The sequence below is a fragment of the Salvelinus fontinalis genome, chromosome 24 (genome assembly GCF_029448725.1).
Source record: "Salvelinus fontinalis isolate EN_2023a chromosome 24, ASM2944872v1, whole genome shotgun sequence".
NCBI classification, from domain to species: Eukaryota; Metazoa; Chordata; class Actinopteri; order Salmoniformes; family Salmonidae; genus Salvelinus; species Salvelinus fontinalis.
Genome location: NC_074688.1, coordinates 8,285,744 through 8,303,973, shown reverse-complemented (window position 1 = coordinate 8,303,973; position 18,230 = coordinate 8,285,744). Strand labels below are relative to the sequence as shown.

Genomic DNA, 18,230 nt, shown 5'->3' with positions numbered 1-18,230 from the left:
TTTCTCCCTCTCTGTCTCTTTCTCCCTCTCTGTCTCTTTCTCCCTCTCTGTCTCTTTCTCCCTCTCTGTCTCTTTCTCCCTCTCTGTCTCCTTCTCCCTCTGTCTCCTTCTCCCTCTGTCTCCTTCTCCCTCTCTGCCTCTCTCCCTCTCTGCCTCTCTCCCTCTCTGTCTCTTTCTCCCTCTCTGTCTCCTTCTCCCTCTCTGTCTCCTTCTCCCTCTCTGTCTCCTTCTCCCTCTCTGTCTCCTTCTCCCTCTCTGTCTCCTTCTCCCTCTCTGTCTCCTTCTCCCTCTCTGTCTCCTTCTCCCTCTCTGTCTCCTTCTCCCTCTCTGTCTCCTTCTCCCTCTCCGTCTCCTTCTCCCTCTCCGTCTCCTTCTCCCTCTCTCCTTCTCCGTCTCCCTCTCCTTCTCCCTCTCTGTCTCCTTCTCTCTCTGCCTCTCTCCCTCTCTGTCTCCTTCTCCCTCTCCGTCTCTTTCTCTCTCTGTCTATGTTGTATTCAGGTATTTAGTGCCTGTTAGCTCCATTGCTCTGTTGTATTGCTGTATGTCCGTCTCTCCACCCGTCCCTCTCTCTCCATTTCTCTTCCTTCACTCAGTCTTTCTCTTCACAGGGCCACCGATCAGGTAATGTGTCCACTCGTTTGGCGTCTTGACTGTCTCATTCCTTCATTCTCAGAGTGTTATGTAGATACTATCTGTTTTTGAACTGAGACCGATTGTGATTGAAGTTACTAACGGTGATGCCGTGGAGAGGGGCGGAGCACCTTGGCATTGCCATGACTCCCAGAGCCACCCGGGGGAATTTATAGACACACAGGAAACAGGATGTTGAAGGGCCTGGCCAACGGGGGGAACAAAAAGCAGAAAACTATCAAATTATTTCATAACACTCCAAAATGCATATCAAATCAATCAAATCGATCAAAAGAAACAAATTTCCACAATCCAATTAATTGATGATGCCCTGAAACACTCAAATCCATACATTTGTAGTGTGTGTGTGTGTATATAGCAGCAGGACTACTGCCACTCTTTCTATAATGTTCCTATAACTTCCCCCTGTGCACCTTGCAAAGAAGTCCTCCCACTCCCCTGCACCTTTACCAGGGTTCCTTTTCCACTCAGATAAATGAAGGTTTTCTGTTTCCGAGGGAAAAGTGACAGCCAGTGGATGATGGTCCCCACCTGGCCCCCTTACTATTCTGGGACTATCGACTGCTGTCTATGGCTTCTCCTGATCATGGGGAAACCTACAGGAGAGAGCATGTCAGGCAAGAGCCCCTGCTCACGGCAAGCCATTCAAAGCACTGATTTGACATGATGATAATGATTTTGATAAAGATTATTATTAATAGTAAGATATGCAGTTAATTCATATGATAATATGTATGTGAGATGTCTATGTAGCATCATTCCTTTTCCCATACCCTTCTTATGATGGTGATATTTTCCATGGCTCGTAGCCCACCCAGGAGAACTCTCTCTCTCTCTCTCTCTCTCACTTAACCCTAGTTTGCTCCAGGGGAGCTGTACTACTATGGCTGACCATGTACATCAACACATTTCACTGCAGCTATCTGGTGTATGTGACAATAAAACATATTTTGTATATATATAGTCATGCACGCAAACACACGCTCCTTGGTACGCATACTCCCTGGCACACAGGCACAAATGGAAGAGTGAAGCAATGAGGCGAAGCAAACTGATGACAGCATCTGAGAGAGAAGAGGAGAGACAGAAGAGAGATGAGGAGAGGAGAGAGAGAAGACAAAAGAGAGGAGATAGGAGAGAGAATAGAGGGAAGAGAGGAGAGTGAGGAGAGAGAAGAGAGAGAAGACAAAAGAGAGGAGACAGGAGGGAGAGAGAAGAGAGGAGAGAGAAGAGAGGAGGGAGAGAATAGAGGAGAGAAAAGAGGGAGATGAGAGAGAGGAGAGAGAAGAGCAGGAAGAGAGGGAAGAGCGGGAAGAGAGGAGAATAGAGAGAGAGGAGAGAGAAGACAGACAAAAGATAGGAGAGAGGAGAGAGAGAGAAGAGAGTAGAGAGGAGAGACAGCAGAGGTGAAAGGGAAGAGAGGAGAGAGAGAAGAGAGAAAAGCAAGAGAGAGGAGAGACAAGAGAAAAGAGAAGAGAGGAAAGGAGAGAGATAGGAATGGAGAGAGAGAAGAAACCCAAAAGAGAGAGGAGAGAGAAGAAAGACAAAAGAGAGGAGAGAGAAGAGCAGGAAGAGAGGAGAGAGAAGAGAGGAGAATAGAAAGAGAAGAGAGGACAAAGGGAGAAGAGAGATAGAAGAGATAGAGGAGAGGAGACAAAAGAGAGAGGAGAGAAGGAGAGAGGGAAGAGAGGAGAGAAAGAAGACAAAAGAGAGGAGAGAGAAGAGAAAGAATTGAGGGAATTGAGGGAAGAGAGCAGAGAGCAGAGATAGAGCAGAGAGAAAGCGAGGAGAGAGAAAGCGAGGAGAGAGAAGAGATGAGGGAGAAGAGAGGAGGGAGACAGAGGGAAGAGAGCAGAGAGAGCAGAGAGAGAGTGAGGAGAGAGAAGAGCGGGAAGAGAGAGAGGAGAAAGAAAAGAGGAGAATATAAAGAGAAGAGAGAAGGGAAGATAGGAGAATAGAAAAGAAAGAGAGGGAAGAGAGAGAGAATTGAGGAGAGAGGAAAGAGAAGAGAGAAAAGAGGATAAAGAGCGAAGAGAGAGAGGAGAGAAAAAGATGGAGAGGAGAGAAGAGAGGAGATAGAGAGAGAGAGGAGAGAGAAGAGAGGAGAAAGAGGAGAGGAAAGGAGAGAGTGAGGATAGAGAGAGAAGATAGGGAAGAGAGGCGAGAGAAGAGGAGAGACAGCAGAGAAGAGAGAGATGAGACAGAGGAGAGAGAAGACAAAAGAGAGGAGTTGAGAGGAGAGAGAGAGAATAGAGGAGAGGAGACAAGAGGAGAAAGAGAGGAGAGAGGAGAGAGAGAAGACAAAAGAGAGGAGAGACAAGAGAGGAGAGAGGAGAAAAAGAAGAGAAAGAAGAGGAGAGAGAGTTGAGAGAGAAGAGGGGAGGAGAAGAGAGAATAGAGAGGAGAAGAGGAGAGATAGAAGAGGGAGGAGAGAGAAGAGGGGAGAGAGTTGAGAGAAGGAGAAGAGAGAATAGAGAGGAGAAAGAGAGAAGAGAGAGAAGAGGAGAGATAGAAGAGGGAGGGGAGAGAAGAGGAGAGAGAGAAGAGAGAATGAGAAGAGAGAATAGAGAGGAGAAAGAGAGAAGAGATAGAGGAGAGAGGAGAGAGAGAAGAGGAGAGAGAGTTGAGAGAGCAAAAAGTATTGTATTGAGAAGGGCAGGAAGAGAAATGGAGACAGAGAACAACAGCACAGGATTACAGATTACTGCAGCTGACTCACACACACCCACATACAAACACACACACACACACACAACCCCACATACACATACACACTCACACACACCCACATACACACTCATACACACCCACACACACACACCCACACACTCACACACCCACCCACATGCACACACACACACACATGAACACACACATACACACGCACGAACACACACAAATACACACACACATACACACGCACGTACGCACACACATACATACGCACGTACGCACGCACAAACACACACATACAGTGCCAGTGTGAGTATGTGTTATTTTAGCCCTATGTATCCGTGGACCGTTTTTGGAGGTCTTTTCCCCTCAGGGGTGTGAGGTAGAGAGCTGCAGGAGATTAGGACAGGAGTGGCAGGGTGTTAGCTCCGTGTCATCAGGGACCAGAACACCAGCAGCAGGGTGTTAGCTCCGTCTCATCAGGGACCAGAACACCAGCAGCAGGGTGTTAGCTCCGTGTCATCAGGGACTAGAACACCAGCAGCAGGGTGTTAGCTCCGTGTCATCAGGGACCAGAACACCAGCAGCAGGGTGTTAGCTCCGTCTCATCAGGGACCAGAACACCAGCAGCAGGGTGTTAGCTCCGTGTCATCAGGGACCAGAACACCAGCAGCAGGGTGTTAGCTCCGTGTCATCAGGGACCAGAACACCAGCAGCAGGGTGTTAGCTCCGTGTCATCAGGGACCAGAACACCAGCAGCAGGGTGTTAGCTCCGTGTCATCAGGGACCAGAACACCAGCAGCAGGGTGTTAGCTCTGTGTCATCAGGGACCAGAACACCAGCAGCAGGGTGTTAGCTCCGTGTCATCAGGGACCAGAACACCAGCAGCAGGGTGTTAGCTCTGTGTCATCAGGGACTAGAACACCAGCAGCAGGGTGTTAGCTCCGTGTCATCAGGGACCAGAACACCAGCAGCAGGGTGTTAGCTCCGTGTCATCAGGGACCAGAACACCAGCAGCAGGGTGTTAGCTCCGTGTCATCAGGGACCAGAACACCAGCAGCAGGGTGTTAGCTCCGTGTCATCAGGGACTAGAACACCAGCAGCAGGGTGTTAGCTCCGTGTCATCAGGGACTAGAACACCAGCAGCAGGGTGTTAGCTCCGTGTCATCAGGGACTAGAACACCAGCAGCAGGGTGTTAGCTCCGTGTCATCAGGGACCAGAACACCAGCAGCAGGGTGTTAGCTCCGTGTCATCAGGGACCAGAACACCAGCAGCAGGGTGTTAGCTCCGTGTCATCAGGGACCAGAACACCAGCAGCAGGGTGTTAGCTCCGTGTCATCAGGGACCAGAACACCAGCAGCAGGGTGTTAGCTCCGTGTCATCAGGGACTAGAACACCAGCAGCAGGGTGTTAGCTCCGTGTCATCAGGGACCAGAACACCAGCAGCAGGGTGTTAGCTCCGTGTCATCAGGGACCAGAACACCAGCAGCAGGGTGTTAGCTCCGTCTCATCAGGGACCAGAACACCAGCAGCAGGGTGTTAGCTCCGTGTCATCAGGGACCAGAACACCAGCAGCAGGGTGTTAGCTCTGTGTCATCAGGGACCAGAACACCAGCAGCAGGGTGTTAGCTCTGTGTCATCAGGGACTAGAACACCAGCAGCAGGGTGTTAGCTCCGTGTCATCAGGGACCAGAACACCAGCAGCAGGGTGTTAGCTCCGTGTCATCAGGGACCAGAACACCAGCAGCAGGGTGTTAGCTCCGTGTCATCAGGGACCAGAACACCAGCAGCAGGGTGTTAGCTCCGTGTCATCAGGGACCAGAACACCAGCAGCAGGGTGTTAGCTCCGTGTCATCAGGGACCAGAACACCAGCAGCAGGGTGTTAGCTCCGTGTCATCAGGGACTAGAACACCAGCAGCAGGGTGTTAGCTCCGTGTCATCAGGGACCAGAACACCAGCAGCAGGGTGTTAGCTCCGTGTCATCAGGGACCAGAACACCAGCAGCAGGGTGTTAGCTCCGTGTCATCAGGGACCAGAACACCAGCAGCAGGGTGTTAGCTCCGTGTCATCAGGGACCAGAACACCAGCAGCAGGGTGTTAGCTCCGTGTCATCAGGGACCAGAACACCAGCAGCAGGGTGTTAGCTCTGTGTCATCAGGGACTAGAACACCAGCAGCAGGGTGTTAGCTCCGTGTCATCAGGGACCAGAACACCAGCAGCAGGGTGTTAGCTCCGTGTCATCAGGGACCAGAACACCAGCAGCAGGGTGTTAGCTCCGTGTCATCAGGGACCAGAACACCAGCAGCAGGGTGTTAGCTCCGTGTCATCAGGGACCAGAACACCAGCAGCAGGGTGTTAGCTCTGTGTCATCAGGGACCAGAACACCAGCAGCAGGGTGTTAGCTCCGTGTCATCAGGGACCAGAACACCAGCAGCAGGGTGTTAGCTCTGTGTCATCAGGGACTAGAACACCAGCAGCAGGGTGTTAGCTCCGTGTCATCAGGGACCAGAACACCAGCAGCAGGGTGTTAGCTCCGTGTCATCAGGGACCAGAACACCAGCAGCAGGGTGTTAGCTCCGTGTCATCAGGGACCAGAACACCAGCAGCAGGGTGTTAGCTCCGTGTCATCAGGGACTAGAACACCAGCAGCAGGGTGTTAGCTCCGTGTCATCAGGGACTAGAACACCAGCAGCAGGGTGTTAGCTCCGTGTCATCAGGGACTAGAACACCAGCAGCAGGGTGTTAGCTCCGTGTCATCAGGGACCAGAACACCAGCAGCAGGGTGTTAGCTCCGTGTCATCAGGGACCAGAACACCAGCAGCAGGGTGTTAGCTCCGTGTCATCAGGGACCAGAACACCAGCAGCAGGGTGTTAGCTCCGTGTCATCAGGGACCAGAACACCAGCAGCAGGGTGTTAGCTCCGTGTCATCAGGGACTAGAACACCAGCAGCAGGGTGTTAGCTCCGTGTCATCAGGGACCAGAACACCAGCAGCAGGGTGTTAGCTCCGTGTCATCAGGGACCAGAACACCAGCAGCAGGGTGTTAGCTCCGTCTCATCAGGGACCAGAACACCAGCAGCAGGGTGTTAGCTCCGTGTCATCAGGGACCAGAACACCAGCAGCAGGGTGTTAGCTCTGTGTCATCAGGGACCAGAACACCAGCAGCAGGGTGTTAGCTCCGTGTCATCAGGGACCAGAACACCAGCAGCAGGGTGTTAGCTCCGTGTCATCAGGGACCAGAACACCAGCTCCGTGTCATCAGGGGACTGAGATAGGCTTTAACACAACATTTAACCAGGGCTCCACTACTCCCCTTTACCCGCCCTGCTGCACATCATTCAGACAATAGCCTTTATCTATGCCTGGTAAAGGTGGACTGAATGAAAGTGGTTTGGGCTATTTGGCACTCTCTATAGTCTCTATATGTTGTTTTAGCTACAGCAAACTGGCAAAACCAATGTAACCAATGGGCTTTCGATATTCAAATATGTCTTTATAATAAGGTGGGATGTAAAAGCTGGAAGAGAGATGAAAGAGAAAGAGAGGGTCGTCTGGAGGGTTGTGTGTCCTCTAATCTGATGCCTTCCAACCAATCACCGGCGTTCCTTTTTCCTCATCCCATTGGCTCATCATTGGCTGATACTCCATCCCTCCTCTGACCAACTATGTTTTATCCCTCTGAAGAAACGCGGTCAACCTGGCCGTGTTAAAACTCAACGAGCAGGGCCTGTTGGACAAATTGAAAAATAAATGGTGGTACGACAAGGGAGAGTGTGGCAGCGGGGGAGGGGACTCCAAGGTTAGCCTCTCTGTCTCCGACCGCGGTACAACCGTGTTCGGGAAGTAATGCGTGCATCTGCCCCGGCCACACAGATCAGTGATGAACATCACCACATCGCCCTCTCCTACTTCAACTCCCCTCGGTCTGAAACGAGGGAGGAAAGAAGGAGAGGAGGGGAGGAAAGGAGAGGAGGGGAGGAAAGGAGAGCAATTACTGTAAAATCAGGAATATTGGCCCTGTAGTGTCTGCTCTGGAGAGAGGAGTGTGGACTAGAACCCTGTAGTGTCTGCTCTGGAGAGAGGAGTGTGGTCTAGAACCCTGTAGTGTCTGCTCTGGAGAGAGGAGTGTAGTCTAGAACCCTGTAGTGTCTGCTCTGGAGAGAGGAGTGTGGACTAGAACCCTGTAGTGTCTGCTCTGGAGAGAGGAGTGTGGACTAGAACCCTGTAGTGTCTGCTCTGGAGAGAGGAGTGTGGACTAGAACCCTGTAGTGTCTGCTCTGGAGAGAGGAGTGTGGACTAGAACCCTGTAGTGTCTGCTCTGGATGGCGTAGCAGTGTAGACGTCTTTGTCCTGTCGTGTCCCGTGTCCCTTGTATATATCTTTTTACATCTTTTTCTTCGCATTTCTTTTAAAAATACTTTCTTAAACCTCAACTTCTAAATACTCTCCTGCAACCCGCCTCACCCAATGTGGCGTGGATCTGCTTTTTTCTAAAGTATTTCTATTTACTTCTGATCTGGAATCCATCTACTGAAGATAGCCAGCTAACTGCCTACCAGCTATCAGTTAGCAAACCATTGCTAGCGGTCATCAGCTAACCTTTAGCTCGGAAAGCTCTCGCTAGTTCGAACAACGTGACTAAAACCAGAGCATAACGGACCTATTTCTCTCCATATCCCCGGATTCCTACCGCAAACTCTGAACATTTTCATCTGGATCTTCGCAACTAGCTAACCACAATCCTGGGTGACCACTCCTGGCTAGCGTTTCCATCCCGGAGCAAGCACCAATTAGCCTGAAGCTAGCCCGGCTAGGGCTCCTGTGCTACCACTGAAGCCCACTCCTGGGCTACAATATCCGGAACCCTTTACTGCCGGTACGGAGCACGGAACCCCGCCGATCCTCTACGACTGGAATACCGACATAATCTGCCCGAGGACTCCAACAGGCCCCTCAGGCGTGACGCCCGCTGAAGGCCCATTCTGCTAACCTACTAGGCCTGTTAGCTACCTAGAGCTACCTGGAACCCTACTAATTCCACGACTGGTCTATCGACGTCACCGCACGAAGAGGCAAAAACAGACTCCCCCCCCCATCGCGACGTCCCCCAAAGGCTAACTTGCCTGCCCCGGTCTGCTAACTGCTAGCTTATCTTGCAGCTAGCGCAGCCAGGAAGCTAGCACCAGTTAGCAAACACAATTCTACAATTCACAACCTCTCTTTTGCCATCGCTATCCGGCTTGGATTCTCTGTCGACACGACCACGTCTGGTCTGCAGACGTGCCCTCAACCGGTGCCCTCAACCGGCCTCCGTCTGAGCAGACCCCCTCCGTCTGAGCAGACCACCCCCCCGGGCTACTAACTTTAAACGCGTGCTAGCTTAGTGGAGGCCTCACTGCTCCATCTACGGCTGCCCCCTGGACACTATGATCACTTGGCTACATAGCTGATGCCTGCTTGACTGTCCATTAATTCATGGTACTCCATTCTGTTTATTTGTGTTTTATCTGTCGGCTCTGTGCCTTAACTCAGGATCTGTGTGTAGTTAATCCGACCCTCTCTGCCCAGTCGTCGCCATTTTTACCTTCTGTTGCTGTGTTAGCTGACTAGCTGCTGTTATCTCACCTGTTGTTTTAGCTAGCTCTCCCAATCATGACCTGCAATCACTTTATGCCTTATTGTATGTCTCTCTCAAATATCAATATGCCTTGCATACTGTTGTTCAGGCTAGTTATCATTGTTTTGGTTTGCAATGGACCCCGTAGTTCCACTCTCCGTACCTCTGATACCTCCTTTGTCCCACCCCCCACACATGCGGTGACCTCACCCATTGAGACCAGCATGTCCAGAGATACAACCTCTCTTATCATCACCCAGTGCCTGGGCTTGCCTCCGCTGTACCCGTGCCCCACCATACCCTGGTCTGCACATTATGCCCAGAATCTATTCTACCACGCCCATAAATCTGCTCCTTTTATTCCTTGTCCCCAACGCTCTAGGCGACCAGTTTTGATAGCCTTTAGCCGCACCCTCATCCTACTACTCCTCTGTTCCTCGGGTGATGTGGAGGTAAACCCAGGCCCTGCATGTCCCCAGTCACCCTCATTTGTTGACTTCTGTGATCGAAAAAGCCTTGGCCTCATGCATGTCAACATCAGAAGCCTCCTCCCTAAGTTTGCCTTACTCACCGCTTTAGCACACTCTGCCAACCCTGATGTCCTTGCCGTGTCTGAATCCTGGCTTAGGAAGGCCCCCAAAAACTCTGAGATTTCCATACCCAACTATAACACTTTCCGTCAAGATAGAACTGCCAAAGGGGGAGGAGTTGCAATCTACTGCAGAGATAGCCTGCAAAGTTCTGTCATACTTTCCAAGTCTATGCCCAAACAGTTCGAACTTCTAATTTTAAAAATGAATCTCTCCAGAAATAAGTCTCTCACTGTTGCCGCCTGCTACCGACCCCCCTCAGCTCCCAGCTGTGCCCTGGACACCATCTGTGAATTGATCGCTCCCCATCTAGCTTCAGAGTTTGTTCTGTTAGGTGACCTAAACTGGGATATGCTTAACACCCCGGCAGTCCTACAATCTAAGCTTGATGCCCTCAATCTCACACAAATCATCAAGGAACCCACCAGGTACAACCCTAAATCCGTAAACATGGGCACCCTAATAGACATTATCCTGACCAACTTGCCCTCCAAATACACCTCTGCTGTCTTCAATCAAGATCTCAGCGATCACTGCCTCATTGCCTGTATCCGCCACGGGTCCACGGTCAAACGACCCCCCCTCATCACTGTCAAACGCTCCCTAGAACACTTCTGCGAGCAGGCCTTTCTAATCGACCTGGCCCGGGTACACTGGAAGGATATTGACCTCATCCCGTCAGTTGAGGATGCCTGGTCATTCTTTAAAAGTTACTTCCTCACCATATTAGACAAGCATGCTCCGTTCAAAAAATGCAGAACCAAGAACAGATATAGCCCTTGGTTCACTCCAGACCTGACTGCCCTCGACCAGCACAAAAATATCCTGTGGCGAACTGCAATAGCATCGAAGAGCCCCCGTGATATGCAACTGTTCAGGGAAGTCAGGAACCAATACACGCAGTCAGTCAGGAAAGCAAAGGCCAGCTTTTTCAAGCAGAAATTTGCATCCTGTAGCTCTAACTCCAAAAAGTTCTGGGATACTGTAAAGTCCATGGAAAACAAGAGCACCTCCTCCCAGCTGCCCACTGCACTGAGGCTAGATAACACGGTCACCACTGATAAGTCCGTGATAATCGAAAACTTCAACAAACATTTCTCAATGGCTGGCCATGCCTTCCACCTGGCGACTCCAACCTTGGCCAACAGCCCCGCCCCCCCCCGCTGCTACTCGCCCAAGCCTCCCCAGCTTCTCCTTTACCCATATCCAGTATGCAGATGTTCTGAAAGAGCTGGAAAACCTGGACCCATACAAATCAGCTGGGCTTGACAATCTGGACCCCCTATTTCTGAAACTGTCCGCCGCCATTGTCGCACCCCCTATTACCAGCCTGTTCAACCTCTCCTTCGTATCATCTGAGATCCCCAAGGATTGGAAAGCTGACGCTGTCATCCCCCTCTTCAAAGGGGGAGACACCCTGGACCCAAACTGTTACAGACCTATATCCATCCTGCCCTGCCTAGCTAAGGTCTTCGAAAGCCAAGTCAACAAACAGATCACTGACCATCTCGAATCCCACCGTACCTTCTCCGCTGTGCAATCCGGTTTCCGAGCCGGTCACGGGTGCACCTCAGCCACGCTCAAGGTACTAAACGATATCATAACCGCCATCGATAAAAGACATTACTGTGCAGCCGTCTTCATCGACCTGGCCAAGGCTTTCGACTCTGTCAATCACCATATTCTTATCGGCAGACTCAATAGCCTCGGTTTTTCTAATGACTGCCTTGCCTGGTTCACCAACTACTTTGCAGACAGAGTTCAGTGTGTCAAATCGGAGGGCATGTTGTCCGGTCCTCTGGCAGTCTCTATGGGGGTACCACAGGGTTCAATTCTCGGGCCGACTCTTTTCTCTGTATACATCAATGATGTTGCTCTTGCTGCGGGCGATTCCCTGATCCACCTCTACGCAGACGACACCATTCTGTATACTTCCGGCCCTTCCCTGGACACTGTGCTATCTAACCTCCAAACGAGCTTCAATGCCATACAACACTCCTCCGTGGCCTCCAACTGCTCTTAAACGCTAGTAAAACCAAATGCATGCTTTTCAACCGTTCGCTGCCTGCACCCGCACGCCCGACTAGCATCACCACCCTGGACGGTTCCGACCTAGAATATGTGGACATCTATAAGTACCTAGGTGTCTGGCTAGACTGCAAACTCTCCTTCCAGACTCATATCAAACATCTCCAATCCAAAATCAAATCTAGAGTCGGCTTTCTATTCCGGAACAAAGCCTCCTTCACTCACGCCACCAAACTTACCCTAGTAAAACTGACTATCCTACCGATCCTCGACTTCGGCGATGTCATCTACAAAATAGCTTCCAATACTCTACTCAGCAAACTAGATGCAGTTTATCACAGTGCCATCCGTTTTGTTACTAAAGCACCTTATACGACCCACCACTGCGACATGTTCGTCGTCAGACCCACTGGCTCCAGGTCATCTACAAGGCTATGCCAGGTAAAGTGCCGCCTTATCTCAGTTCACTGGTCACGATGGCTACACCCACCCGTAGCACGCGCTCCAGCAGGTGTATCTCACTGATCATCCCTAAAGCCAAAACCTCATTTGGACGCCTTTCCTTCCAGTTCTCTGCTGCCTGCGACTGGAACGAATTGCAAAAATCTCTGAAGTTGGAGACTTATATCTCCCTCAACAACTTTAAAAATCTGCTATCCGAGCAGCTAACCGATCGCTGCAGCTGTACATAGTCCATCTGTAAACTACCCACCCAATTTACCTACCTCACCCCCCATACTGCTTTTATTTATTTACTTGTCTGCTCTTTTGCACACCAGTATCTCTTCTTGCACATGATCATCTGATGATTTATCACTCCAGTGTTAATCTGCTAAATTGTAATTATTCGATTTATTGCCTACCTCATGCCTTTTGCACACATTGTATATAGATTCTTTTTTTTCTACCATGTTATTGACTTGTTTATTGTTTACTCCATGTGTATCTCTGTGTTGTTGTCTGTTCACACTGCTATGCTTTATCTTGGCCAGGTCGCAGTTGCAAATGAGAACTTGTTCTCAACTAGCCTACCTGGTTAAATAAAGGTGAAATAAATAAAAAATAAAAGGAGTGTGGACTAGAACCCTGTAGTGTCTGCTCTGGAGAGAGGAGTGTGGTCCAGAACCCTGTAGTGTCTGCTCTGGAGAGAGGAGTGTGGTCCAGAACCCTGTAGTGTCTGCTCTGGAGAGAGGAGTGTGGTCTAGAACCCTGTAGTGTCTGCTCTGGACAGAGGAGTTTGGTCTAGAACCCTGTAGTGTCTGCTCTGGAGAGAGGAGTTTGGTCTAGAACCCTGTAGTGTCTGCTCTGGAGAGAGGAGTGTGGACTAGAACCCTGTAGTGTCTGCTCTGGAAAGAGGAGTGTAGTCTAGAACCCTGTAGTGTCTGCTCTGGACAGAGGAGTGTAGTCTAGAACCCTGTAGTGTCTGCTCTGGAGAGAGGAGTGTAGTCTAGAACCCTGTAGTGTCTGCTCTGGAGAGAGGAGTGTAGTCTAGAACCCTGTAGTGTCTGCTCTGGAGAGAGGAGTTTGGTCTAGAACCCTGTAGTGTCTGCTCTGGAGAGAGGAGTGTGGACTAGAACCCTGTAGTGTCTGCTCTGGAAAGAGGAGTGTAGTCTAGAACCCTGTAGTGTCTGCTCTGGACAGAGGAGTGTAGTCTAGAACCCTGTAGTGTCTGCTCTGGAGAGAGGAGTGTAGTCTAGAACCCTGTAGTGTCTGCTCTGGAGAGAGGAGTGTAGTCTAGAACCCTGTAGTGTCTGCTCTGGAGAGAGGAGTGTAGTCTAGAAGACTGTAGTGTCTGCTCTGGACAGAGGAGTGTAGTCTAGAACCCTGTAGTGTCTGCTCTGGAGAGAGGAGTGTAGTCTAGAACCCTGTAGTGTCTGCTCTGGAGAGAGGAGTGTGGACTAGAACCCTGTAGTGTCTGCTCTGGAGAGAGGAGTGTGGACTAGAACCCTGTAGTGTCTGCTCTGGAGAGAGGAGTGTAGTCTAGAACCCTGTAGTGTCTGCTCTGGAGAGAGGAGTGTAGTCTAGAACCCTGTAGTGTCTGCTCTGGAGAGAGGAGTGTAGTCTAGAACCCTGTAGTGTCTGCTCTGGAGAGAGGAGTGTAGTCTAGAACCCTGTAGTGTCTGCTCTGGACAGAGGAGTGTAGTCTAGAACCCTGTAGTGTCTGCTCTGGAGAGAGGAGTGTAGTCTAGAACCCTGTAGTGTCTGCTCTGGACAGAGGAGTGTAGTCTAGAAGACTGTAGTGTCTGCTCTGGACAGAGGAGTGTAGTCTACAACCCTGTAGTGTCTGCTCTGGAGAGAGGAGTGTATTCTAGAACCCTGTAGTGTCTGCTCTGGAGAGAGGAGTGTGGACTAGAACCCTGTAGTGTCTGCTCTGGAGAGAGGAGTGTGGACTAGAACCCTGTAGTGTCTGCTCTGGAGAGAGGAGTGTGGACTAGAACCCTGTAGTGTCTGCTCTGGAGAGAGGAGTGTGGACTAGAACCCTGTAGTGTCTGCTCTGGAGAGAGGAGTGTGGACTAGAGGACTGTCAGAAAATAGAGGGAGAGATAAAGAGGAGGATGGATGTGATGAAATCGAGAGATAATGTACTTTATTGTTTGGTTTCTTTTAGATTCCTTTTCAGATCTCTTACTCAGGGCTTGTTAATGACGTGCCGTAAATTGTTCTATGCAGTCCCCTCTCCCAGTGTGAGCAGGCCCTGACAATAGTTCTGTGTTCACAGTAATTGCCTCGGCGTGTGTAGCGTCGGCTGGGGCAGTATGGACGTGTTACCTGAAGTGATGCAGGGGGGTCCCACTCATATGTCTGTAGCTCGCTTAGCCCTCGCCCCCCTCAGCCCCCCAATGAGCATACACACATGTACTCAGTGGGACCCAGACTGGGTCACTTTTACCAAGCAGTACCATTTATGTGACAGTTCTGACTGTATGTGACCTAATAACATAAAATAACATGACCTATGATGTTATTTATGTTATTTTTACACGCCAAGAACCCCGGTAAACCTTGCGGTTTTGAAACTGAGTGAAGCAGGCGTCTTAGACAAACTGAAAAACAAATGGTGGTACGATAAGGGCGAGTGTGGACCCAAGGACTCGGGAAGTAAGGTCAGTGTCACGGGCAGAGTGGGGGACCAAACACCCTCACTGTGTGACAGTCAGGCACGCCTCCAGATTAGCCTGGAGACTAGGATTAGCCTTAGAATTAGCATCAATTAAATCTAAATAATCAAATGATAATAGTTGATTGATTTACTGTTGAATACCTTTCTAGTTCTATCACTGCTAGTCTTCTGCCTATGCCACATCTGCCTTTATAATATGATTTTAAAGCAAAAAATAATTATACTACATCAATTCTGGAAAATGTGTTATGGCCTTCATAATAATGGGCTTAATCTCAGATTAGCATTCAGTTCACTATTCTCTGGGTTACTCTGGTAGAAGACAAGTCAAAGTGTGGAGAGGTTCTTTCAAACATCATGAGTTTGATAAAACTACAGATAATCTTGGAATATTTAAGATGTCCTTAAACACTACAGATGTCTTTAGAAGAACACATTCTTAGAACATCAGAGAACTCTTAAGAATGCCAGTGAAGTTCTTAAAATCCTAGGGACCATCACCAAGACTGTCTGAATAGAATAGTTTATCATCCCTCATCCAAAAGCCTGACCAATACGATGACTGAACATAGTTTAATTGGTATGGTGTACTAGTCATCCTCGACTTAATGCTTAATACTTGTAAGAATACATTAAAATGTTTATTTACTTTAATTGTAGTCATGCATTAGTAGTAGCTATGTAGTAGATTAAGTACTACTGTCATAGTAGTAGTAATAGATGTATTATATGCACTTGTAGATAATAAGCTTTTATTATGGCAGTAGTAGAAATGCTTAACCTAGCAGACTAGTCATAGTAGTGGTAGTGGCTGTTGTTGTTAGCAAGTTGTAGATGTTATTGTGATAAAAAATAAATAACTAAGACTTAGTCATGATGTTGATGATACTCTAAAGCTGCCTGTTGTGTCTCACTAGCGCCACTGTCTCTCTCTCTCTCTAAACCTGTGCTCTCCGTCCCCCCTCCCAGGACAAGTCCTCCCAGGCCCTGAGCCTGAGCAACGTGGCTGGGGTCTTCTACATCCTGGTGGGGGGTCTGGGCCTAGCCATGCTGGTGGCCCTGGTTGAGTTCTGCTACAAGTCGCGTGCCGAGGCCAAGCGCATGAAGGTGGACCTTAGCCCCCCTCACTGCCCCAGCCCCTCTCCCAGCACCCAGAATTTAGCCACTTATAGAGAGGGGTACAACGTATACGGCTCCGAGGGGGTCAAGATATAGGGGTAGGACTTAGGGCCTCCTATAGGTGGGCTGGTGTGAAGTTTCTTGTGCGTGTAGCCTCTAGCAACAGCCGACCAGTGTTGTGACCGTGGTGAAGCATTGTGGAACTTTATTTCCTTTTTGTTCTGTTGTGACAGCTTCTTATGTTTCAGTTTCAGTTCATTTTTCTGATCGTTGTTGTAAAGCGCTTCCCCCCAGAGCCGTCTGGGGGCAGGTGGCAGATTGGTTCCATCGTCTTTGGCTGCAGATGATGACGATGATGTTCTACACCTGCATTCTGTCCATACTCTGTACACTACACATACAGCACATAAGACATAGAACATTGGTGCACATCTCCTGTCCTCAAGGCCTGCAGTGTCTGCTGGTTTTAACACTGTTCTAACAAGTGACTGATTAAGACCTTGGTTAGCAGGTCATTGATTGATTGACCAGTTAGATACCAGATCAGGGAGAACAGAAAACCAGCAGGACTGCTTCACTGGAGGACTGGCGTTTTACGGACAAGTTAAGCCCCCTATCAGAGTTCTAGAACTCGAGAGGCCCAAAACATCCCCATTGAGGTAGAGTTAGAGAAGAATACGTTCAAATAAACAAACCACTCTATAGAGGATGTCTGCTTATTGATGTTAACCCTAAAAGTGACAACAGATTTTTGGCTAAAAAGTGCCAACAGGGATAAAAAAAAATTACCCCGAATTGGTAATGATTGCAAAGAGACTGTCTGTCTAGCAGTAAAACATATATATATTAACCTTTTGTAACACAAGTAAATGGTGTAAATTCCCCAAAATAAGCATATATTGGTTAAAGCACACATTTATAGTAATATTTGATGTTTCAAAATGATACGGTTTTGTATGTTTAAAAAAAAGAAGATATTTAGATCAATTTCATCCATAGCCACTTGTTTTAAAAGAAATTATGTTATTCATTCAAAGTGTCATATTTCTGTGATACTCAGTGGCTAAGAAATTTCCCGATTGAGGTAATCTGACATACCGGTACGACCTAAGATGGCCACCGACATGGGCGATATCGGTGATAAGGGTGCCGGTGCCATCCGACTTTTAGTTCCAATTGTATCTGACAGATGAGACTCTCGACCTGGAATAGAGACATTGACTGTAAGCTAAATATGCATTTACATTTTTTCTTTGTTGTAGTAGCGGCCACGCCCACCAGGGGCCAAATCTGGGTTGTCTCCATATCATTTACATTTACATTTAAGTCATTTAGCAGACGCTCTTATCCAGAGCGACTTACAAATTGGTGCATTCATATATCTATATATCTTCAGGGTACATACTGTACACTATCATTCAAAAGTTTGGGGTCACTTTGAAATGTCCTTGTTTTTGAAAGAAGAGCAATTTTTTTTGTCCAAATAAAATGATCAGAAATACATTGTTAATGTTGTAAATGACTATTGTAGCTGGAAACAGATTTTTGTTTTAATGGAAACTGGCTCTAACCAGAATAGAAAGAGGATTGGGAGGCCCCGGTGCACAACTGAGCAAGAGGACAAGTACATTAGAGTGTCTAGTTTGAGAAACAGACGCCTCACAAGTCCTCAACTGGCAGTTTCTGGCATTTCTAAGTGACCCCAAACTTTTGAATGGTAGTGTGCCAAATTTGGTGCTTTTATCACAAAGTGTACTATTGGGTCTACATTTTCAGTTTAGCCACACAACTAGTATGTATACAAAAGAGAGATTATTTTTCATTTCTCCATATTAACACAGGAATCATGGTAAATCTAGCTTTTTTTGTTGGTTACCAGTTGCTTGACAAAGTCCCAACATTTCTGAAGGATAAAAAGAAGGGATTAGAAAATATGACATGTTTTACCCCTGTTGGTTCAACATAGATAAACATAACATTTCCAAAGGAAACATTAGGCACATTGTATATCAATAAGTAGTGTGTTCCTATAAAGTGTTGCCCATGACAAAACAGGAGTCAGTCTCTCTCTATAATTCTAAATCTGTGAAACAACCCTCACTTCCCCTTTTTCTCCAAAACGTTACTGTACAAATCCTCACCTTACTGTACAAAACCTCACCTTACTGTACAAATCCTCACCTTACTGTACAAAACCTCACTTTACTGTACAAAACCTCACTTTACTGTACAAAACATCACTTTACTGTACAAATCCTCCCTTTACTGTACAAATCCTCACCTTACTGTACAAAACCTCACCTTACTGTACAAAACCTCACTTTACTGTACAAAACATCACTTAACTGTACAAAACATCCCTTTACTGTACAAATCCTCACTTTACTGTACAAAACATCCCTTTACTGTACAAATCCTCACCTTACTGT

At 48.3% G+C, this 18,230-nt stretch overlaps 1 protein-coding gene across 7 annotated transcripts in view; it reads left to right on the top strand.

The window, feature by feature from the left end:
- The window catches only part of LOC129821874 (glutamate receptor 4-like), a 168,346-nt gene that overhangs the window by 145,608 nt on the left and 4,508 nt on the right, over positions 1–18,230 (top strand). For 2 of the 7 annotated variants that reach the window (XM_055879589.1, XM_055879584.1), the window contains 2 exons: positions 14,551–14,665; positions 15,652–15,789. In XM_055879589.1, coding sequence (XP_055735564.1) covers positions 14,551–14,665; positions 15,652–15,789 — 253 coding nt within the window. Of the gene's footprint in view, positions 1–7,010; positions 7,126–14,550; positions 14,685–15,651; positions 15,923–18,230 lie in introns of those variants that run through there. The other 5 variants (XM_055879585.1, XM_055879586.1, XM_055879588.1 and 2 more) reach the window with 5 other exon arrangements.